The 24911-nt window shown below is 35.7% G+C and overlaps 1 protein-coding gene across 4 annotated transcripts in view; it reads left to right on the plus strand.

Annotated features, from left to right (window-relative positions):
* The first annotated feature begins 1365 nt into the window (after window positions 1-1365).
* stol (stolid) overlaps window positions 1366-24911 on the plus strand; it is a 53848-nt gene continuing 30302 nt past the window's right edge. For all 4 annotated transcript variants that reach the window (XM_053766142.1, XM_053766152.1, XM_053766160.1 and 1 more), the window contains exons 1-3: window positions 1366-1652; window positions 11306-11387; window positions 19285-19395. In XM_053766142.1, the coding sequence (XP_053622117.1) occupies window positions 1558-1652; window positions 11306-11387; window positions 19285-19395 (288 nt within the window). In that variant the 5' untranslated portion in view covers window positions 1366-1557. The remainder of the gene's footprint in view (window positions 1653-11305; window positions 11388-19284; window positions 19396-24911) is intronic.

Consider the following 24911-nt stretch of genomic DNA (forward strand, 5'->3'; position numbering starts at 1 on the left):
ATTACCTGATTAATATGCTATTTACCATAAATATTCCAGGGTGAATTAACCCAAACAAAAACGAAACAATTTTTACTAAAAAAAAACGAATAATACTGTTTTAAAAGCACAATGTTAAGATAGTAGATCATAAATAACTGTTTGCACCGTAGGGTTATACCTGATTCTATAAAATATATGCTACAAAGCACTATATACACATTCGGTGTGCACATGCTTTACAGAGTTCACATGGTTTAGTAAGTACTTCGTTATACAGAGTATCTACTAATTCCATAGTTGTAACTTAACTATAAATTGACATAATAATATAACCTGAAGGTGCGCGTAATATGCCAAGTTATTATTATTTTTGTACTTATCTTCTATCTTTCCCTCTTGGACATATATTTCTTTCTAAGTCTATATAATAAGCGCCAGATAGATTTAGGCATATGTCCCATTGCTCAGTCGCACTCCGTTGCGACGACGCGCCACGTTGTAGGTCCATCGTGCTACGTTGTTTTCTATAAGTTTTGACACTGACGTAAGTCGAAACTTCATACAATTTCTACGTTGTTCTGCGTTGATTCGTTGACGGATGTCACCGTGACGGAGCGCGACTGAGTAATGGGGCTTGGCCATGGAATTAGTAGGTACTTCGATGTACCTACTAATTCCATGGGCTTAGCTCTTAGGCGAATTCTACGCGACATAGAGGAAGAGGTCGTAATTGTTGAGGCGCGAAACCATCCACAAACTTTTTAATGGCTTCCACATCATAAGTCTGTAGAGTAATTTCAACGTAAAAATATTGAGTAGGTACCTACTTATTTAATTGTATTATAAACATAATTTACGAATAGACTTATGAATTGATTCGAAATTGAACAAAGTAAACACAATTTACCAAAAAATTGCAATGAAATTAATTGTATTACCTACATCTATCCACAAAAATGATAGCATGTTTATCGGCCGCCTAGTGTAACTTACAAAACTGGTCGGAATTTTGGCGGCAGCAACGCCTGCGACATTCCTTAGAAAGCGGGAGCGCGGGAATCAATAAAGGATTTCCTGGCGGCGTGCCCACGCATGTGCGTGGCGCCTCGTGCCATGCTTCATTCCGACCTGAACCCTCTTCATGCACCGACCTTCCTGCACGATCAGACCATATTTGATTAACCCTCGTATGCGACGTATATGAACCTGTCTAACCGGAAGTTTCTAAAGGTGTCAGGCTATTTTAGCAGTCACCGACCATCAACCCTATGTATGAGCAAATAAATCTCGGTAATAAGTAGGAGGCCGCTGCGTTATTGGGCGTATGATTCGCGCGCAGCGGCACTGCGGCTGCGGGGTGGGGCGGGGTGAGGCGGGGGTGCGGCGGCGCGCCGGTTCTCGCGCGACACTGTCCTCGCCCTGCGGCCCGCCCGCACGACTTGGCTCCGCTTGACACTCGATGACTCATGTGCTATCGTCCAGGCTAGGCTAATGACACCGTAGTGTATAGTGTGACTAATGGAGCTCGATGAGAGTCAGTGCAGTGTGGTCTAGTGCTGTCATGTGGGGAGTGCGATGGTGCTGAAAGCGATGTCGCGGCCGCTGAGCCTGCTGCTGGCAGTCGTCGGCGTCGTCTTCGCCAACCAGCTCGAGGACATCCCGCATAATGAGTAAGATCTTTTTGTCGTACTTTAATATAATATGGCGAACTAGAATTTGTAATTTTAAAAAATTTAACCAACCTTGAACGAAAACATTGTTGCTAAGGAATTTACTATTTCTAGTAGCATAGAGTAAGCCAATTTTTAAGTATACTCGATACGAACTGTTCATATTAAAAAGCTACTAAATGAATAAATATAAATGTTTATCTGATAATCTGACCCAAACAGGCCAAACAAGACAAAAACATTTTGTTATTAGTTAAATGTGCACTGAAAACTATTATTTAAATTGCTCTTAAACCAATAAAGCAAACAATAAAACTTGTGTAAAAATAAGTGAAATTAGAGATTTTATGGATGTATCTAATATAACATCCAGAAATTTTCTAATTTCAATTATTAATACTTAGTTAATTAGACAGTTTAAAAACTTAGTCACAACATCTACAGTCTAGGATTATACTTCACTTAGCCATTATACCAGCTTCACTTAGCTGTAAAAGCCAAGCTGTTCAAGATTGATATCTAAACTTCATTAAGTATTCCCTTTCAGTTTCAGTTGGTTACCATGTTACTTAGGATGTTCTACGAAACTCGTAGCACTTGGTCTACGAGCGCCTACGAGTTTTCGATAGTGATTTTAGAGATTAAATTTTATCCTTTTCTTGTCTTTTCTACACATGAAAATTAAAAAATATACTTTATAAATAGCTTGCGTGACATTTTCGGTGTTACCAAACGGCTAAATATTTTTCTCAGACTATCGATATAGGTATGTCAAGTCAATTTTTACAATAAAATATGACTGGAGTTGAACTGAGAGAGGGATAAACAACATGGTTATGCATAACTAAAATTGCAAGTTATCCAGTTTGAGGCAATTTTAGTTTTACTTCTGACTTTTAGTATCGATATATATGTGCTCAAACATTGTTTACGAATTTTTTTTTATTTTGATTTAGAAACAGATTAGATATGTTTAAATCGAATCATACAAACAAAAAATCCTGGAACTATTTATTGATACAATCAAAGATACAACTCGTGTGTACTGGTAGACCTAAACCGATGAGTACAATATTCGTTATTGAGTGGGTTATAGGTACTCGTACCTACAAAGAATCTGGTAATAGACATATTAAAATAGTAGGTTAATATTACATTTCACTATATTGTCACCGAATTATTAATTTATATATTTATTTACGCACTATTTATAAATATTTCGGTACGTACGTTGAAAACAATATTTACAAGACGCCGTTTTAAAAACAATAGGACAAATAGAGCTTATTTAATTTATTATACTCGAATTTGTACGTAAATGCAATATGATGTCATACGAGTAGCTTCAATTGAGAAAAGGTCGACTGAAACGAGTGTTAAATTATATACTGCGTGCGTGTATACTGTGTAAATTCTTATGTAGGTTATGATGGCTGGACATAAGCTTAAAATGATCATGATATTTTGTTACTTTCCTCGCCATCTATGTTATCGCTTCACATAGGCCCCAACTTATGAAATTCATACTGAGTTGACGGAACTTAATAGTTGTTATGTAGTTTGAGAACTATGACAATGGGGGACGCGTCCGCATTCCTAACATACTTCTCTGATCCACCTGGTATTATGATTCGAAAATTCGAAACTCAGTTTTGAAATCTATACTAATATTATAAATGTGAAATAGAATTGGCTGTTAGTCCCCCTTTCACGTCAAAATGGAAGATTGGATTGTGGCGCCTTTTACTGTGGAGATAGAGAGTGACATATATTAGTTTTTGCCGCAAGTGGAACCGCGGCCAATAAACTAGTAATATTCTAAAAGTAAAATTAATTATTAGTTGATGTTATATAATTAATATCAAGGTGTTAAGTTCTAGTAAGTCTAGTTCTAGTCTTGGAGAATATAGGTATATTCTCCAAAAAGTTTTTCTTAATATCACAAGTTCATGGCAATGTTGCGATTATCGTCGCATATTACATTTACATGTAGACTATGTAGTTTATATGTAAATTTAACATGCGACGATAGTTCACTACTACTCTCTATCATGACACAGATTGAATAAATAATTGGTTGACTTTTTGAATGAACCCCGTAGCACTCCACCTAGCAGCGCTACGCTGCTCGTAGAAGCGCCTACGCATCTACGAGTATTTACCTACGCGATCGAGGATCTAGTTACTACATCAATCACAGATTCTTTCCATTTCTTTCATTTTATTTCAAATGTAAACATTACTTCTTTAATGAATGTGTTTATTATTTAGAAAGTAATAAAATCAACAATCGTATACCGTCCTGTTAGCATTTATTGACTATTTGTATGGAATGAGATATTTAACTGATTCAATTGTTTATTATGATTACAGTAATAATATACTGTTAACCGAGGCAAGAAACTAACGGATGATTTCAACGAATAAAAACGCGTAACATTAGTTTTCAGTAGTCAAAGTGTAAACGGTGCCAACTAGGCTTATGTCAAAAATAATAATATAAATTACTTACAATTATGGGAGACTGAAATGTCCACGCATTTAGGCAATAAATCCAGTTTACAAAAATATACGCTCAATCTCATTGCGATTATGATTGCTTATTTTCCACATTCAGGAAACAAAGATCAAGGCTTCGTTAAGCAGAGTAATGACAGCCAATTACAACCCCCTCCCCCTTCTTCCGCTACTAAGATGAATTCCCTAAAGACGTGTCAGCGAGCTCTGCGATTTGCTAAACGAAAAAGTTCACAAGTGACAGCCGAGTCCCGAGATGGATCAATCCATGATAAATGAGTGTTCAATTTGGCGGCCGCGCTTCTGCATTAAGCCAATTGTAAAAAGTTGCGGTTTTCCTATTAGCCTAATGTTCATGGTATTTATCATTCTGGATAGCTAGTTTTAGTTATTTGCTAAATTTATAGTTTCCGGTCTATTTTGTGTGTTTTCACATGATTTACCATTGAATGACTGACGACCTCCGTGGCATGGTAGTCCTGTGATCACATATATTTGTCTGCGGTTGTGGGTGTGTTGTACCCGTTTATGTGTTTTTGTGTATCGGATCCGCGATACAAGCATATTGCTTAGAGTGGGCCGTTGAGTTTTGTTCATTTATTTAAAATAAACAAAATATGTTTAAAACAAGACAAGCTTAGAACTAAATGTAATACATTCAGTGTATATATCTATTTATTTTTAGAATATATGAATATTTTATCGCAAAATTAAAAGATACTAGTTATTAGAAGATAATATTCATGCTAAAACAAATGACATAGAGATTCATCCATACCAAAATTCTGTGTACATGAATCATTTTGTGTGCTACATGTGGAGAAAATCCAGCCTCAAGATTAAAAAAAAGATTTGTGTGATGTTGTTTAATTGATTAAATTTATTGTATTGCTATTGACACTTAGATATAAGTTATTACTAACTAAAAAAGTGTCTCTGCATGGAACCTTAATTTTAATATATTACTATTAAAATCTTTAATATCACGATTACGGAACGTTCTGCAGAATAAGTTTGCCACCCACATCCTGTGCTAAGTAATTTTGTGTGGTATAGATGAGAGTGGATTTAGTGGTTGCGCGTGGAAGTGGGAGCCTGCTGAATGTCCGCAGTGACCCGTAGGCGGAGTGTCCGTCATTACCCATGAATTTTAAAACTCCCCTTAAATAAGCACACATGATTAAAATTTCAATTTGTACAAATTTAAATATGAAACATGTCGAAAAGTTTCTGTTTTACTTAACACAGGGCAGGCTTGCAATGTTTACATAGAAATTTTATAGATATGATAATACCTGTAGTTCAGTGCGGTACATTACAACATTTTAAAGTTTTTTAATGTCTCATAAAATGTAAGCGTGTAGTTCCAACCTAGATTAGGTTCATCCTCCATCCATACTTTCTACTCCAGTGGAGGTGAAACCATTCTATTCTACTGAATCGAATCTAGCCCGACAGCTGACTTATTGATCAACTATACCAGAAGCTATCTATGAAATAACACCGAATAAGAGTTCCTAAATATACGAACAAAGTTTTAATAACAATATCCAGAGATGGAGCAAGTTTTGGGATGTGGGAGGTCGTGATATCTGAGGCTAAAGAAAGGACATGTGTAATGGATTCGGCCATAAAGGTCAGATCAGGAATTATGCCTCGTATTTTACTGATATCTTTCGTAATATTACATTGTATTTTGTTACTTTTTTTTTATAACCTAGTTATATTAAAAGTAAGAAAATCCCTTATTAGAATAATAATTCTACATTTATATATGGTCGTTTGACAAAATCACAATCACAGAATTCTGTCTCTGCTAAAACAGACGCAATACGGTTTATTTCATACTATTTCTTCTCAAAACTTTCACATGAAAGAATTTGTAATATATACTTTAAATATTTATTTTTAATCCTTAATATTTAGTTTTTGGAAAGAAATATGTTGAAAATTTGTGTGTCTACTCTAAATAGAATAGGATTTTAAAAAATATATTTGAATTGATCAATCAATGAAAAACATTCTTGTGAAACATTATGAAATTTGATTATGGTATTAGAAAGAATATTATTATTATTTCATGATTGTACCAAAACCACTTAAATTCCCTACCTTTGAACTCTACCTATACTCGTATGTACGTAAATTTGCGAGATGTACACTTCAGCTAATACAGTGCCGGAGTTTGTTCAGCCTCGCTCCGCTTCCATGCTTCCAATAGTTTTACATCGAAGCTAAAATGGAATACTCTTTATGGTTTTTTAAAAATAATTTAATTCACAGTGAATTGACTCCTGTTCCTTCCTGCACGTGTCATTGCGTATTATCGAACAACCACGACGCCTTTCTTAACAATGTCACATGGTGTAGTTTTGTCTTTAGTTTACATTAGGTTTATTTATATTAGGTTAGATAAATCATTAACTAGATGGAAAGAAACCTGTTTACTCCTTACGGTCCTGAAACAATTAGTGCTCTAATAAAATGCCACGCATGAGGCAGAATAGTCTTGGATTTGAATCTGGGAGCAATCGTCCACAGGCGTACTGCCACAGGTGTCTTAACTGTGCCGCCACCGCTTCTTACTACAGTATAGTAAAATTTAGTCATAAAATAAGATTAGGTTAATATTAATCAAATTGGAAATAAAACTAGTTATGATCTGTTTCCGCAACGTAAATATTTGCGGAGCGGCACGCGGGGCACATGTCAAAGGCGCCGGCTCCGGTATTGATCTAGCGCGGGGGTGTGCTGGAGGCTGCGGGACAGTGGGGGGGCGGGGGTGGCGCGTACTACGGAGGCTAGCTTACGTAAGGGCAGAGCGCGTCTGACACCCCGTCTGCCAGCGCTCCGACGCTGATTAATAAAACAACCGTTATCGACTACTGCAACCGAGATATCATCGCGCTCTATCTTTAATGAACTAACTCTGGACCCTCGCCTGTCGGGAGCCGACGCTCAACTTCATACAATAGATATTATATTATCTAGCAATCTTCTATGTCTTATAACTGACACAGACTTTTTATTTAATTATGAAATAAGCTTATTGTTACATTTTTTATCTTGTTTCAGTAACTCATAATTTAATAACAAGCCTTTGCCACCGCTACTTAAAAGACAAAACTCAGTCAATGAAATATTTAGATCAATTCAACAGATCAATAAATCGATTTTTTCGGAATAAATCTAATCGACGCTGCGGCTTACCAGCAAATCTAAAATAATTTTAAATTTTGATGCGAAGGCGCTGCGTCTCGATATCGTTTCGCATCGAGTCATTGCTTCGATCGCCCCATATCATCGCCTGCACACGAGATATAAACTCAGATGAAATAATAAAATAAATCGGGTTACGTGGCATCCCAGTTATCTACACGATAAAAGTTGCAAAGCAGCGAGCGTGAGACATCCATACTTCCATAGGTTCTAATATTATATGTGTATGTGAAAGTATGTTTGTTTGTCCTTCTTTAACGTCAGAACACGGCAATGGATTTGGGTGATTTTTAGTGTGGAGCATAGATAAAAGAAATAGTTGAGTGTGGATATAGTTGGAGAGTTGGATGCTACTTTTTGCCGCGTACGAAGGTACAAACATCAAATATACTTACATAAAAACCATCTTTTTGATCTTTTTGCCAATGTTGTGGCCGTATTCACTCACAAATGCACAGCGATGCATTGTGCCGTGCAGCATTACGCCGCTCACCTGGGACGGGTTATGGGCTGCAAACCCACGCCGAGCTAGGGTTAAACCGATTACAGTAACAAGATATTTTAAGCGGATCTCTGCAGTCTCCTTTACTCTGTTATTCTTGGTAATCAGGGACTCCTTAAAACTAAATGTAATTTGCGCCTCACAAACCTTGAGGGCCCGAGAGCAGATGTGATATGTTACACAATAGAGATGAAATTCTTAAAGGTCTATGATATCGAAAACATGTCTCAGAAATATATAATACATATGTAAATATAGAAAGATTAACTTTTTATTGAATTCTAGATGACTTCCATTTACAGAATAAATATAAGTTATAAATAAGTATTCTACCTAACGTATGTTATATGGAAGGACGGACATCTAAATTTCTGGAAGCCCAAAGACGTGATAGCTAATCATGTCGCTCCGTTCCGTCTCGGACGCTTGCGGCCACCTGGCGGTCCGCGAGAGCACTTTAAATAATTTTAAATTCGAAACTTCTGGCCGTGACGGCTAAACTTGTGCCGACAATGCCGCGAAACATTCTCTGATTGCTAATGAGCACATTGTAGAACGACTCGAATTAAACCAGACGGAATAAGGAAAGGACCAAGTTTTCCAGAAAATTCGGCGGTTGTTTGGCATTTTTATTTCTTTCATTATTGTGTTAGCATCTTCTGGCTTTTCTATTGTTGGGAATAAAAAAATTATATAATAATAGCTGTGTAGTATTTTTGTGTTCTGCTTCTCCTGTCATAATAATAGATATTTTCATTAAAAATATATTTGTTTAACTTAATAACAAAACTCATAGAAAACATATTTTGCTGTGAATTTCTTTTGAATAAATTAGTCAAACAAGATAACACAGTTCATTGGAGTTCAATTAGAATACACTTACAGGACAATAAGTCAAAAGGCAAGGACCCTTTTCAAAATTTCCGCAAATCGTTTGTAATCTCGACGTAAAAAATGTAATTCTTTTGTAATATTTTACGTGCATATGTTTGCCTTTTTTGAGGGTTGAAAAATCGTTTATGGAGATTAACGAAGTATGCAGAGTATACAAGGAAAATGTCTTATTGTCGTAAATCAAGTTGGCGACAAAATATACAAGTGGAATTTGTTGACTCGCGCCAGTTCAAAGAGACAAAATATCCAACGTGTAGAAATATATTACGAAATAATAATATAAGTAAAGTATCTTCATACGACACACCACAACAACGGAACCACCGAGACGGATATCACAAGTACTGTCAACAACACATCAAGCTACCAAAATTCGTTGCAAATTCGCTGTTATTATCTCGACGTAACGATCCGATGCCGAGCCACATGATATGCGGTCGATAGCACGTTACTATAAAGAGTCATATCTATCAGCATCTTCATTTACCCCAGAGAGATATTTACGCGCCACACCCCTTCGTTTTTCCCTATTTACGGTTCCTTGAATTGTTTGGCACATTATTCGATCGAAAGTATTTGTTTACAAATTTATTTGATGGATTTTCTAAGAGAGTCGGCAAGCCAAGGCGCTGAGCAAGCAAGAATGGTAATTTATGTAAACATACTGTAAATCAAGCCGCAATTCACTCTGAGGCAATCTTAATTTATTAGGTCGAGATTACTTTTCTACTCTTCATGATTAACATATTTCAAATTACATGACGAAGTACCTATTACTCCGTTTATTAGGTGTAGAAAGGAGACACATACGAGTCTCTCATAGGATCTCTGAACACCAATGTATCTAGATGAAGCCAAACGATATTTTATTTAACGTCACCACATAATTTATTTTCACAGTTATTAAGTTTCACTTCAACATCATAGTCGTTTTAATGTCCCCACTTTTGGGAGAATGGCCTTTCTTATGGCTGGATGGATAATGACATGACCCACTATGCCCGAATGCGGTTCGGTGGATTTTAACGACTGTAAATACAGCCAAGATCAATTCACAGTACCTTCTGATAGATCAAGATTGACAATCGAGGTAGAACAATTTTCGATCACCCATCGACCATTGCTTAACCATCGCTACTGTTGGTCGAGCGCGCAGACCATTGGTACAGTGGTACTGGTACAATGGCCAAACTTTGTTTTGTATACAAGTCACAAATATTTAGCGACTCGTCGACAAACGCACGTAGTAACTAAACAACATGAACACAAAAAAAATCATAAACGGACATTTATTATGTACGCTGGCAGCGGACGGACCCAATGTTTCTGTCCGGCCATGAAAACGGTCTGCGCAGTCAATTGAATGGCGATGATTTAAAATCTCGTTTGTGAAATTTTTATTCTCTCGCTGAAGATGAGAATTAATGGGAAAACATTCAGAATCGTGACCCGCCAGAGGCCGCAGGTATCGCCTCAAATTAAAAAAGATATAGAAATATAGATGAATTGTTCATCTATATTTAATTGTAGTAGCAGGCGTTGCGTTGGTAGTTCGGTCAACCGTACTTGTGCAACTTTTGTGTAGTAGTTTGGTAGTGCAATTAGGATAATAATTACCTGGTACACTAGTTAAGAGAGCTATAGCTGGTGGTCACGACCCTCAGCCATGAGAATACGATGACTATGACTATGGTGGTGATTTAGTTTTATTACATAAATAAGTTATGTTGTTAATTTATCATATTGTTGTTGAAAAAAAATTTAATCAGATTTGTTTCTCTTAATCTGTCTCGCTGCTAGGCACCGTTTCTACCATCTCCTTCCAAGTTGCTCAATGCTAGGTTTCCAATGCGTACCTAAAATGGCCCAATATTCTGGTTGCAAGGAAAAAATATTTACTTTTATTATATATTTTATTTCTCAATGCAAATTAATCTCTGCTAATACGAAAAGCTATTTTCAATATAAGTTCGAAGCAGTAGAAAAGTACAATACTAAACGAATTATTCTTCTCTGTTAACAAATAATAAAATTAATTAACCAAAAGGGATTTACGTCAGCTATCATTCTATTAATTTTTCATTTGTGACAGATATCGCTCTCACCGTTAATTAAATTGGGCACATCCCGTCACAATGATTGCTATACATTTAAATTCCCTGGAAATATGACAAATATAAATGTAGAACTCTCGAAACGAATTTATATGAAATAAGGGGTCGCTGGCGAACTGGAAAAAATGCTTAACCTGCTTCCCCCAATCACATTTACTTCCCTGTGAGCTGTGACAGTGTTATGGTAAATGCTTTAAAAAAGATTTTTCTTGACAAACGTCGTATCATTTTCCATCTTTTTTTTCAATATAAAGAAATCATTTTTTGAAAAAATTAAGAAATTGAAAAAAGAATTTATTTTATGACGCTGTGCTCGCGATTTTGCTCAATTTCAAATATTACTTAGTTCATTGAAACTTCCTGACTTTTTTGCGACATTAAAATTTAAAAACTATTTTTTGTTGCAGAGTCAAAAACTGGGCGTTAAAATTCGGCGTGGACTTATGGGAATTCGGAAGACACTTCACAAAAATGAACCAGATACAAAACGTGAGTATTCGCTAGCCGGCCTATTGTTTTCGAGAGCGAGGTGGGAAGTGTGGGTTTTTCCTGTTTTTCCTGATCGAGGCCGGCGTGTGAAGCCAGTAACTAGGCTTGTCGGTCGGACGCGCTCGCACAAAAATGCACTGCTAGAGTATTCACACCCCGAGCCACCCTCACACCTCTCACACTCCCCCTCACCCCCTCCGACCCAGATACTTGTCGGTCCGGCTTCGGCGGATCAGATACACTCGAGATACGCTCAACGTACGCTTTCACAAACACAATAATCAACACAAGTGATTGTTAACTCCGACTAATATATGAATTATGAATAGGCGTCTATTTGAACGAACATTTGGATTGGATGGTAATTTAGCTGTAAACTACTAGTATTGATATAATTATCACATTTACTTCGTATTAAGTAATTCCTGGGAGACATTCCTGGAAGCCTTACTAGTCGAACTATTTCGAGTCGAGGTATTTTGACTAGTACGACTACTGGATAAGATTATTAGGAACGGTCAGACGGTAACTAAGAAAAACAGATTGGTAATTTTCTTTGCTGAAATTTATACGAAACGTACAATGCCAACATAGCACTTTTTCTGTAGTTTGAAGTGAAATCTGAAATAGAGATTTTGTTTAGTAACAACAGCTAATTATAACACGCCAAACAAGTCGCTGGAAATGTCAGTGCTGCATTCCAATTGTCTGCGAACACAATGGCTAGACAACCAGGGAGACAATGCAGACATACTTCGTTCATTAGTGGTTCAAATCGATTATTTTATTACAGAAATGTCTGTGTCTATGTAAATATATGTGAAAAAATTGATCGCTTGAAAGAAACTTGTGTCTAGTATCATGTTCATAAGCAATGTTAGAAGATCATCGTCTACAGCCCTCCGTGACCTCTTTCCTCTCGCCATCATGTCCTGGGCCATCCTTATATCATTGTTGCCAGCAAATTCCTTATATCATCGACCCCTCCACAGCTTTACTCCATCGTAGATTCAACCCCACCCAGTTCCATTTTAATGTCGCGACTCTCAAGACTAAGTCTAAGAAGAGAAATGCGATATTTTTATATGTAAATCTATCGTCTTTCCGCCTTGGTAGATGATTGTCCTACGCTACACCTGCCAGTATTCCCGCCAATAATAACAATGTCATTCCGCAAACTTTTGTAATAAATGTCACTTTAAATAAATACCTTAAGGTAAATAATTCGTCGATATTTCATTATTACGTCCGTGGCAGTAATAAAACAATCAAAACTGTGCGGGTACCAATATAATGTTTCGCGAAAACTTGCCTGAACTTATTCAATATAAGCGGCGCCAGATCGACCGCCCGCGGCGCATCACTCATATATCTTTTTATTTTATCCTGCTACACTATCTTATCGTATCGAATCGAATTTTTATATTTATTTTCTATTTTTATAGTATAGTTAGAAATACGTACAATGTATTTTCAGTTATAGAAGAAACATTAACATGAGCTTACAACAAAAATTAGTCATAAGTCAATCCGGTCCATCAATAATCTTACCAACGTTATCTTAACAGATTACTTAGTCGGAGAATGCATGTTAGAAGTTTATTTGTTTTATCATTATTTTTTTTACCTAAAGAAACAAATAAAAGTAACGAAAATAACTAAAAAATTAATTTCAACATTGTTTCGAACTAGTTTCAAACAGTTTTAAGGTATTTTCATTACATTCACGAAGCTGTTCACTTTCACCTCGTCCTCACAAAACGGAGATCAAACAGAGAAGGCTTTCAGTGAGAAGAGAATTCAATTGGGTTAAACTGCAGAACTTTGCAGCGAGGATTTCTACAAACGTCCGGCAGCGACAGATACTGTGCTTTTCAAAGCTGCAAATACATTGAAGTTCGAGAAATCAAAGATGGATAGAAATCGTAGTGGAACGGCCCATTGGAGTGGAAAATGGAGAAAGGAATGACAAAATCGGCGTAAAATAGAATAGTTTGCTTTAGTCAGTAACCTTACTGAATAAATGTGGAATTTAATAACACATAGTTGAAATTCAAATTCTCAATATATTTTTACGAACTATTTCCATTTCAATAGTAATCACTAATTATCACCTATCTAAATCACAGAGAAATGTTTACAAATGATACAAATATATAGTTCCATCGAATAGTAAGCGAATTAGGTTAAACTGTAGAACTTTGCTACGAGCTTCGACCGCTACGAGCTACGTCGCTACGAGCTACGAGCTTCGGTGCGGGTACTAGGAACATCCAATACGGATTGGAATGGGATTATGATGTACCCCTCTATTTACACAAGTACAAGAGAAACATTGTATTTCCTTACTTTTTATATGATTAAGTTTTAAATGTAAATTGAAAGTGAGTAGGTATATTAAAATTATTATACATACCTAGGGCAACGTTTTAAATGATTATCAAAAAAAATGAACTCACAATAAATAAATATGCTGAAAAACAACATTACAATACTAATTTTCAATTTCAATGTCCGCGTTCGCTCCCTCTCCACAAATTATTTAAAATTAAGTATTGCACGAATAAATGTTCACTAAGCGGATTACAATCTCGACATTGTAACGAGAATATGAAATTCCGAGACGGCCGCCATTCTGAAACTTAAATTTCATTAGTAATACATTTTTAATTAATCGCCCCTAGGTATACGAAGTTGGCGAATTTGACGGGCGTTGGAACTTTAATTGTCGAGTGTCACTTCGGCACGGACGCTTTTGGGTATAAATCTTTTGGCCAGTTTAATTTCATAAGCGAAGGCGTGCACTTAATTGACTCACTGATTTATACCTTAAATCTATATGGATGACGAGTATTTATTTAATGTTTAGATACATTGAATATAGTATAGGTAGAGCGTAGTCTCATTCTGTATTTTTAAAGGACGTAAATGTGCGTTCTTGTATGATTTCGCACATATTAAATAGATAATCCATAAATGGTATACAATTTGTTTAATATAACTTATTGTCTAAACAAAATACATTTACACAAAACATTGAAACGCTAATAGCAACGGCGGACTTATCCCATGGAGGGATCTCTTCCAGTCATCAATTTTATGACTTAAAAACCGAAGGTGAGAAATCCAGATGGAAATACTCGAAGAACCCTAATTAGTAAACTCTAGTTAGAGTTATTCACACGTTTGGTGAAAGTTAACCTTCACATAGTTAAACACAGTTAGTATGAATAGCCGTTATGTCCACGCAGGGAAGCATAGATTGCCCTTCGGATGTCACCGGCAATAGATCAAAGGCGCCGGCATTTCCAGTCGATCTCACATCAAATCATCTCCTCATGTGGAACATCGGCTAAACTGCTCGCGCTGGGATAGCTCTGTTGATAAAGGCGCGCCTACACGGTATCAAAAGAGCAACCATTCTGTACTATTTCGCTTAAGTAAATATAAAAATACAATTATTAAATAAAGATATATACACTTAGCTAATTATTTACATAGAAATATAAATAGACATAATAAGGATACTGTCTGTTGCTCGGACATTATTTCCGTGAAATTTTTGAAAAAATCGTTCTTATAGTATAGTTGAAAGTAGTTTACTATAACAATATACAATTTTAAATTATTCTCTCAAGCTAAATCCAGCTGATCGCTATCGATACAATATGTCGTCGTTGTTATAAACCAACTTCGCCCTTTACGGGGATTTACGTGGAAACTGTTAAATATTTATTTGCAGTATTATTGACAGTATCTACTTCCATCATTTCAATCTATACATTATGTTGAATAGTAGAATTTAGTGGTAAGCAGGCGACCGGCCAGCTCCCATCCTTTGCGTACATATTTTTTGTAGGCAAATGGAGTTCCCTTGTGAGAGGCGCAAATGCGGCCTGAGGACACAAAATAATAAAAGTGTAGAAATATCACAAAGTTTGTCAGCGATATTTCGTAAATGTCGTGACTTGGTAGCTTTAGTCTAAAATTAAATGGAAATATAAATTGTACCAAAAGCTGTGAAGTTTAATAATGGAATCATAGTTCTCAATCGAGTCAGTTTGTTTGCAGTCTACATGGTTTTATATTGGATATTGTTTGGAAATGTTAATATGCTGGTTATTAAGATGACTTTTTTATAATTTAGGAAATTTCTAATTGTAAACCGGAAAACTATGGCACATTACTAAAATTGTCGTTTCTGTAGTCTCTTTATTTTATAGGGCGGAGTGGAAAATCCTGTCCGGCACAAGAAACCGGTGTCGGACCGGACCGGCCGCGGGTCGTGACCATGCGTTTTTATCCACACTGTTTTGCTATTTTATTTTAAACTCTATTACCAGAGATTTTAGTTTAGAAATCGTGTTAAATCCTGATTAGTACATTTTTCACTGCCAAAGTTCTTCTCATAGAGTTAATAGATTAATGTGTGTGTGATATTTACACATTTCAATGCGACTGTAAGATATAGCTTAATTCTAGTTAATATCTTCGTTCATCTAAAGATTTTCACTCCAAAGGTCAGTCAGGGCAAGACGATGATCACTCCTTACTAACTCAAAGATGGCGGCTGTCCACTGAAACTACCTATATCTTTGTAAACTAAATGTGAGCCGTTGAGTGTTGTCCAATTATTTTAACTTTGCAAAACCGTAACTGCCGTTAATAGTAATATAGGCCAGGTATAGTGAGGTAGGCCAGCAGAACGAGTAAAATTCCCAAATAGTGAATAAATTATTAAAATTTGTGAATCACGGTTTAAAATACATATTCTAAAATCTACTCGATGCCCTGTAAAGTCGCTAAACAAACATCATCAGTGAATTAATTAAAGGTCAAGCGTTGTTACCCAAAAGTTCTAGCCTTTGTAACTGTTATTATATACTATACAGATTATTTATGTGGAATAGTGAAAACAAACACAAATCAGAGGATGGCGTTGCGTACAAAGCGGATTAAATTAACTGGCTTAATTGAATTTAGGTTCGTTGTTAGGCAATGTGTCCCCCCGGGCCCGGACCGGCCGACGACACCGGACCACTCGCCACCGCCATGATTAAACGCTTAGATGGAATATTAACGGGGATGTTTACCTTAGTTTAAAGGAGAGATCTGAGAGCATACTGTAACCGAAGTGAGATTGAGGAGTGTGATTAGTATGTAAGTAGCTTTATAAGACATAGCGAGTGTATAGTCGTTGTGTTTAATTAGCTCAATGACATAAAAGGTTTCATATGTGTTATTCCAGGTTATATTCTACCCATGTACCAAATTTCATAACAATCCGTCCAGTAGATTCTGCGTGTTTAAGTAACAAACATACATATATACATACACACATACTCACAAACTTTCGCATTTATAACATTAATAGGATAAAATTTTATCCGACAAAAACATAATGAGTCCCTTCACTACTCCTTGAGCAAACGAACCCATAAATCAAATCAGTGTGTATTCACCGCGGGGCCCACCTCTCCTCACCTCACCTCAGTCCGGCTGTGAGACCCATTCTGAAAAGTTCCCTGAATATTCACACAATATGCCAAGTTAAACGTTAGTTAGACGATATTATACGGGACGCTATCACACAGATTAATTCGATAAGATATTGCTTTATTATTAATTAGTAAGACATTTTATGAGAGCTATAAATATAGCTATCACAAAATGTCTCACAAACACAAACAAAATTGTGTGGCAGTCACAACGAGACTCTCCCAACCGTCCCGAACTACTCGAAAAAAATAAACGATTGCCTTTTTAAATCTAAGATAGTAATTTTGGGAGCATACTACCTATCGAAATGTGCCAATGGAATAAACTCCTATTGGGTCCATTTGGTCACACTCCGCATATTTTTCAATCAAAGTTGACGGCTTAGTGCACCACCCGGGAAGTAAACAAAACCATCCCATCCAAACGTCTTATATAAATGCTTTCCGATGGAACATTTGGCTATCGATTAGAGTGGCTCTCGGATGTCGCTCAAGACAATGTAATGTGCCGGGTAGTGTAAGAATAACAGGAGTGAGTGTTCCATAAAAAGGTGTAATGTGTAAAATGTGTATTGTGCGTCACATTATTCTCAACACATTTTTACGTTTAAAAAAATGTTTAGTTTTTTCAATAGAAAAAAATTTGAGCCCAGTAACATTTATTTCTCATTAAACTAGCTTAGCTCTAGAAATGCGTGTTAACACGTAAATTAGATTGCTATTTAGTTTTATGATTTTCAGTTTTTTTAGCTCCCCATTATTTAAGATCATAGGAGCTTATATAATTTGCGGTTAGATTTGAGAGCGTACTACAAAGACCTCGTGAACAACACAATCCAAAATTCAATAACACGAGCTGGCTCTTCGAATAATAATAATTTGGCAGCCAGCATCCGCCAAATTCCGGACGTGTTCGTTCCATTTTTAAATTTGACAGGTCTCGGCCGTATTGCCAGTACGAGCACAAAACATGGAGTTTGTAGAAAATCATCAGAAAATGTAGTTGCACAGACTGACAGGGTTCAGGCCTGTGACTATATACACTATAGATACCAGATACTATAGGAAAATAACAAAAATGATTTACGTGGCTCTGTTGTCATTTAGATTTGTGAATTTTCAACACACTGTTATATGATAGTAACCATTAAGTGAAGGACTCATGTAATGTATTAAAAGTTACAAAATACATAGAGGTACGAAGCTGCGCCCTTAAAAATATATTATTTGAAATATGTGTTATCAACGATATTTTTCAAACATAGCTTAGCTCTTTATTTCCTTGACTTAGTTGTCGAACCATAAAGAAATCCTAATTCAGTGTTAAGTTCAATATCCAATATTCAAGGACCAATTATAGGTACAGTTTATATTTTATTATTTTCTATTATTTAGTTATTTTGTGACGGGAGTCTCGCCGCCATGTTGGGTCCAATAACTCAGCGTGTAATGTAGCTCAAATAGGACATGAGTATTGTCATTTTCGCGAATTATGCGCGCGCTACATGCCTGCCGATGTTTATCATGAACGCACTAAATTACGCGTTATTTTCGCATCACTCTATTATTTGTATCATAAATATTGTGTTAAGTGCGGGTAGCAGAAAATTCAAGAAATACCATATCTATAATAATAGCGTAATAACAATATGATCAAATAATATGACAAGTTTTTTTACAGTGCCTTATAAGTCATATGACATACTGGTTCAAAGTTGAAACAAGGATTATTAGATATTACCAGAATTTCTTAGGAGTTATTTGTTTCCACTGTCATAAAGCCACTGAATACATTTTGGATTCAACATAATATGATCTACATAATTGGTAATTGCTTAAAGAGATTCAATATTTTATTAAAATTGAAACGAAACACCTACGAATTTAATTATTTATGACCGCACAAGTCATAGTTAAACAGATAACATCTGATCATAACTCACAGCAATTTATTGCGTTCAGGATTATTGATAATTTAAACCATTGGAAATATTTAAAACGACCATGCAGTTTAAACTCAGAATTCATATTTTTTCAGTATAATGTACGTTTTCATTGTTAACCCGTCGATCGCGCAGGATTGAGACATCAGATGAGGGATGTATGTACTATTTTTTAATATATCAATCAGTTTGGTATTATACTCCTTCATTTCTTCTTCCTGTTTTGTGCAGTTAAAATTCGAATTTGTTCCGTGCTTTTCGATGTGATCTTAAGCAACTCATTTTACAACTCATTTCCTGCTGGACGTCTTCTGCCCCATTTTAATACCATGGACCTGTACCACGAGTCCGCTGTGACTTTGTTTTGTTTCTTAGCTATAATTATGTATAATGATAGATTTATGATTACAACTTCTATACATATGTAATATAACTGATAGTTTCATTATTATACAGAAATACCACGAGTACAACGTGGAGGTGGCGCGCAAGGACGGGCTGCTGTTGGTACGCGAGCTGGCTGCCGAGGTCAAGAACCACATGGACTTCAAGATCAACGCCGTCATGGTGAGTGAGGACTTGTTGGTTTGTTTGTTTGAACAAACTTCTTTATTTTAAAGGACTTCTTCTCTATAGATCAGTCGGAAGAGCCGAGCAGGTGCCACGGATCGACAGAGACGTGGATTCGATTCATATTCGCGTGTTAATTTATCATCCATTTCTTGTCAACCAATTTCGAAATTCTTGTTAATTTCACGGTAGTTATTTCCAAAGTGAATGTTAATAAATTGTTAACTTATAATTTTGAATTAAACCTGGGAAACAAATTGCGATGCATTAATGAGTAATTTTCAAATAAAAAGAATGCTATGTTGCGTTTTTCGTCCGCGGGTCGATTCCATATAATTACTGAAATAAAACCGTATATATACATTACGGAATATTATAATTTCAAAATAGAATCAAGCAAATTGGTTTTGAATTTGTGTGAGCACGGTAGCGATCGGAACACGCGCAAGATTTTATTGAGCGTAACAAAATGCGCATAATAATGTGAAGGTCGCTGGAAACCATGCGGGGCTCCACTCGGACAACGGCTATGAGGCTCGTAAGAAAATAACTGAATTATTCCGTTGTTTAAATAAACATGTTGAGGACTTTTTATCTTTCTGTGATGAAAAGAGGTGTTATTTCATGAAACAAGAGCAAATGTTTCGAAATTGTGCATTTAAGCAAGAAAATGCGCAAAAAAATGATTTAATATTTTTAATATTGTTCTTGCATTGTAGTTCATAAAACTGTAATGCTAGTAGTACAGATGATGAAAAATATGGTTATTTTCTACCGAACTACTGGTACTCAAAACACGGAACTACTGCTAAATAAGGAAAAAATATTCCGGGTTACTTTAAACTAAAATTGAGGTAAATTATTTCAGTCATATGAACAAGACATATATTTTGTCATTGGTGACTACGAATTAACCAAAATAATCGTACGATTGTATTACACAATGGCCTTGTATTTTGGTTCTATTAAGGGTGGTCGTAAATTAGATAAGCTCAGCTTTTGTATTTCGTCATGTTTCATTAAGTCGCATTGTCTCCACCAAACGAAAGCAGCATTGTTGCGAAGGAAAAACGAAAATATTTCTTCATTACAATGTTTTTGGAGCGGCAATCTAAATGTTTAGCTTTATGCGAGAGATCGATACATTAACAAATTAATCATCAACACTTTTTGTTATACCACTTTGACTATTCAATAAAATATTCAAATTTGTCTCACAATTTTCAACCTTCGATCTTTATTTTTTTATACAGCAAGTACACAATAAGACATCAATACGTTTTTCTCTTAAACCTAGAATCACTAAATTTAGCACAACCATGGTCTTACAAAACGTATTTTGTTATTCATTAAACACGTTATTAAAAAGCTAATTATACGGAATCCTCGGTGCTCAACTCGCACTTAACCGGTTTTTCATGTTTTGGTTGTTAGTTTACTACTTACAAGCTACATAATATATGCAAGTCAGATTGTAAAACTTTGTGTTGGGGCTACTTTTTATCGCATAAACTATTTTGTCTTATTGTTCTTTGGCATAACGATTTTGGCATACAATGTTTTGGCATAATAGGTCTAAGGCATAATTGATTTTTGGTATACGGATAAATGTGGCATAATAAACTTTTAGGTTGGGTTAGATTAGGTTAGTTTTGGTTCAAATTGTTATGCGTAAACCACGCACGATTGGAGAAGTTATAATCTGAGATCAGAATATTTCACAAGACGCAGACTACGGTGCATTCACAGCGTTCAGAGAATCACTTCACTTTTACAGAGAATGCCGACAATACAGAAACAAAAGTATTTTTGAACTGAATCGAAGCGTTTGATTATGGTAGAATTGTTGTTTATATGATGTATCTATTTGTTTTTCATAAAATATGAAAGTTTATAGTTTTATTATTTTCTTAAATACTTAATATGAAGCAGATACAATTCATTTATCTTGTTTTCATTCATGATTTAATAAGAAAAATATCATGATTACCGTTTTATATGAAAATTTATTATGAAAGCATTTCATACATGTAAGAAAGTAGATCTGAACTCGAAAATAAAGTTATATTGTAATGAGTAGTTTATTAGGATACTGGAAATATGACACTAATAAACATTATGATAAAATTCGTATATTACTTAGTTTATGTCGGGTCACGGGACTCAAGGGTATTTCTCCTGAATATTAAACGTAATAATCCCTACTAGAAACATTATGTAGCTAAATGAAACCAAGCAATTTAAATTAATTGGCGGAGGGATGAAACGAAGGCTTAGTTAATACGCGGCACCATGGGCACCATGCATCGTATTTGTGGGAGCCGCCTTATCTCTTATTATTTCTGGCTTCTCATGTGATGTCGTCTACAACATCTTTTCCCTAGCTTTCCTGTGATTTTGTAAAACATATTGGGCGTGAACACACGTGGTAACAGAAAGCACATGTTCGTCTATATAACCATCCCGAAAATTTCTGGTATTCCTGTAGAAAGTCAAATAATTAAACTAAACCTATTACTTGAAAATTTTAAATATTCATCATGTTTTTCGAGAATATCTAAAATTACTCTTTTATACTTTATTTAGTGTATAATCTGTTATGGTACACTTTTATTATAATATCTACAGTTTTCATAATTTCAAATATTACAAAGTATACACAACTTGTTTGGTTGATAAATTGCAAAATCCGAAGACAGAGTCGAGTCCCTGTCACGAAATAAAACGCAGCGGGCACGGCGCGACTCGCGAATTGGCGATGGCGGGTATTGCGGCGGCTGCCTCACAAAATATATAGTGGACAAATACGTTTCCTGACAAGAGAATAAACCCGATTATCACAGAGGATTTCCCTAAAGAGAAAGAATAAAGATGTCAAGGCATCCAATATACCTATGAATTAACTCATAGATAAAAGTTCCTTTAGTACGTGTTCTCTCAAAATCTATGATTTTGTATTATTAACTAGTCAGATAAAATTATTATGATAGAAAGAAATATAATAGTTTATATTTAAGCACACTGTGTGCTTCTGTGAAATATTGCACTATTACCTAATATTGTACAGTATCATCTGTACATTCTTGTTTTGTGTCTTCAGTAGTCAGTGACGCGTCGCTTCAGCATTAACATATTATTCAGCAACGGCGACGCCAACTTCGCGATCTGTTGCCCCCAAACTGTACACCTCTCTACACCCCTCCCCCCTGGACACTCCCAGCTTTCGCGATATGCCGCACCCACTGATATTGGAATTCTTTGGAATCGCAAACTAGTTAGTCTCCACTGTTATCTAGCTAACTTCAGCTAGATGCAGACTCGACAATATGAGGGATAAAGCTTAACAGAAGCGCGTCGCTACTTCTATTGACTTGACAATATCTATTTTGTGAGATGTGATGTGTTTTGTTTAATGGCTTAAATAAAACGTAAAACTTTAGCACATACGTACGCAATTAAATGTATCATATTCTACATGTACCTTACAACATTAATATTATCCTCAAAAGCAAAAAGCGAGCCATGAGAAAACTTTTCATTACTTGAATATAACTTGCTACTTGGGACGCGTCTACCAACGACACGCAGCTAAGCGTCGTAGCCACGTCGTAGCACTCGAATGCTACGAGCTACGACGGAGCTACGAGTCCATACGAACTTGTAGCACAGAGCGCGGATTTATACAAACAAGCACTATGATAATTAAACACACGTGTATATGTATTACTAAGTGCATGCTTCAGTTTAGTTTTCTCAGATAAGTATATTTATTATTGTAAATATCATTATGTATACATTCGCTTGACGTAATTAATTCTAGTAAAATTGATTCAAGTAATATCATGGGCGAGGCTACCAAGAATATTAGGTAATTCGTTTTCTTAAATACGTATGTTCAAATATTCTGTTATACAACTTAGTAATTACACCGAGAAAGCATATTTGAGACATCACTTGTAGGGCGGGGCGTGTACTTACGCAGCATGTGATAATTCAGGCAGCACAAAGTTTTATGAAGGAGTAACGATGTTCAAGTGTGAAAGCCAAGTTGGCTTGAGCAAAAATAAAGAGGGTCCAGATGAGTAGCTTCTAATATCTATATCCACATAAACCACAACCAATCAACCATTAACAATGTTAAAAAAATGACCCTGTTTCTGATATTCTAATAAATTGTTGTGTACAGAAAATTCATCGGTAAATTGACCGTAAATATCACAGGTAATTTTATATGCAGTTTACTTTGAAATTTATTACAGAACATAACCCTAAACCCTAAAATTTTACAATATTCTTCGGAAATTGGCAGTATGGCCGTATAACATCCCTTCGCCGTAAATTTAAATACTTCAACTGACTGAGTGAAACTTCGTCCATTAAGATGAGTCCATTCTTCGTTTCTACCTATGAAAAATATTTACTTATCCACTTGTACTTTTTCTAGACTTTTGAAGCAACATTTCTGTATCTCAGTTATTTGGTGAGCACGCGCCCTAATTATTCGATCCGCGCCACCTCCTCAATGTCATTTGTGGTTTTTGTCCGCACTCGGTGGTCTTCGGCAAAAGTTCGTTTTTGCCGATTTGTACCGCACCCTCTAATGAAGGCCTACAGGATTCAATTAACCGAAGATTGGAATGTTTTGTCATTTGTACCGGGCACGGAATTCGATCAACGCCCTTCAATTCAATACCTTGCAGCCTTCTAAATTAAAACGGTGAAAAAGTTTCATTCAAAACATTAATGTTAGAACAAACTACTCTAAAATAAAGGTTGCTATATTTTTGATTATTACATTTTCACATTGATTATAGTGAAAAAAAAAAATAAGTGAGACACGACTAGGTAGCACCAGGCTAATTAAAATTAAATTATTATCATGCGAAAGATATAATTTTTTTGTACTGATATGGTCGTTATCGTTATATCGTTAACATTGCCCGCATTTCTCTTTCAATGTAGGTACTTGACATTACAATCATATAATTCGTTCCTGTAGCTATATTAAATATTTTCGATTTCGATCGGATTTTCGTGAATATTTAACTATGAATGGTTGTGTGTATGTACCTCTTCAGTTTTCACCTAATCCGATACGGGGTTTGAAGCGTTGATGTATTAAATATTTATGGATGTATGTTATGTACGGTATTCAGCTTATAATAACATCAAGATCTATCTTTCTTTCCTTGATCTGAGCGCATTCTTCCTTACTTCCACAGTCATAAAATTGTATAGAAATACTTCTTTGATTCTTGTACAGTTTACTTAATAATCTTCTCTGCATTATTTCATACATTAGAAACAACTTTGACGCATTTTGTAAACACATTTTAGATAGATTGTAGGTATATCAATGTTCAAAGAGGATACGTCGTCGTAACACAAATACACCGCTGAATGCACTCGCTCAGCCTTGTCTGTGTATTTGCATCTGACTTCGCACTTCCAATTTGCACTATTGTTAGACAAACTCCCAACTTCGCTTTAAACGCTAATGATTTACTCTGCAC

The sequence above is a fragment of the Plodia interpunctella genome, chromosome 2 (assembly GCF_027563975.2).
Source record: "Plodia interpunctella isolate USDA-ARS_2022_Savannah chromosome 2, ilPloInte3.2, whole genome shotgun sequence".
Classification (NCBI taxonomy): domain Eukaryota; kingdom Metazoa; phylum Arthropoda; class Insecta; order Lepidoptera; family Pyralidae; genus Plodia; species Plodia interpunctella.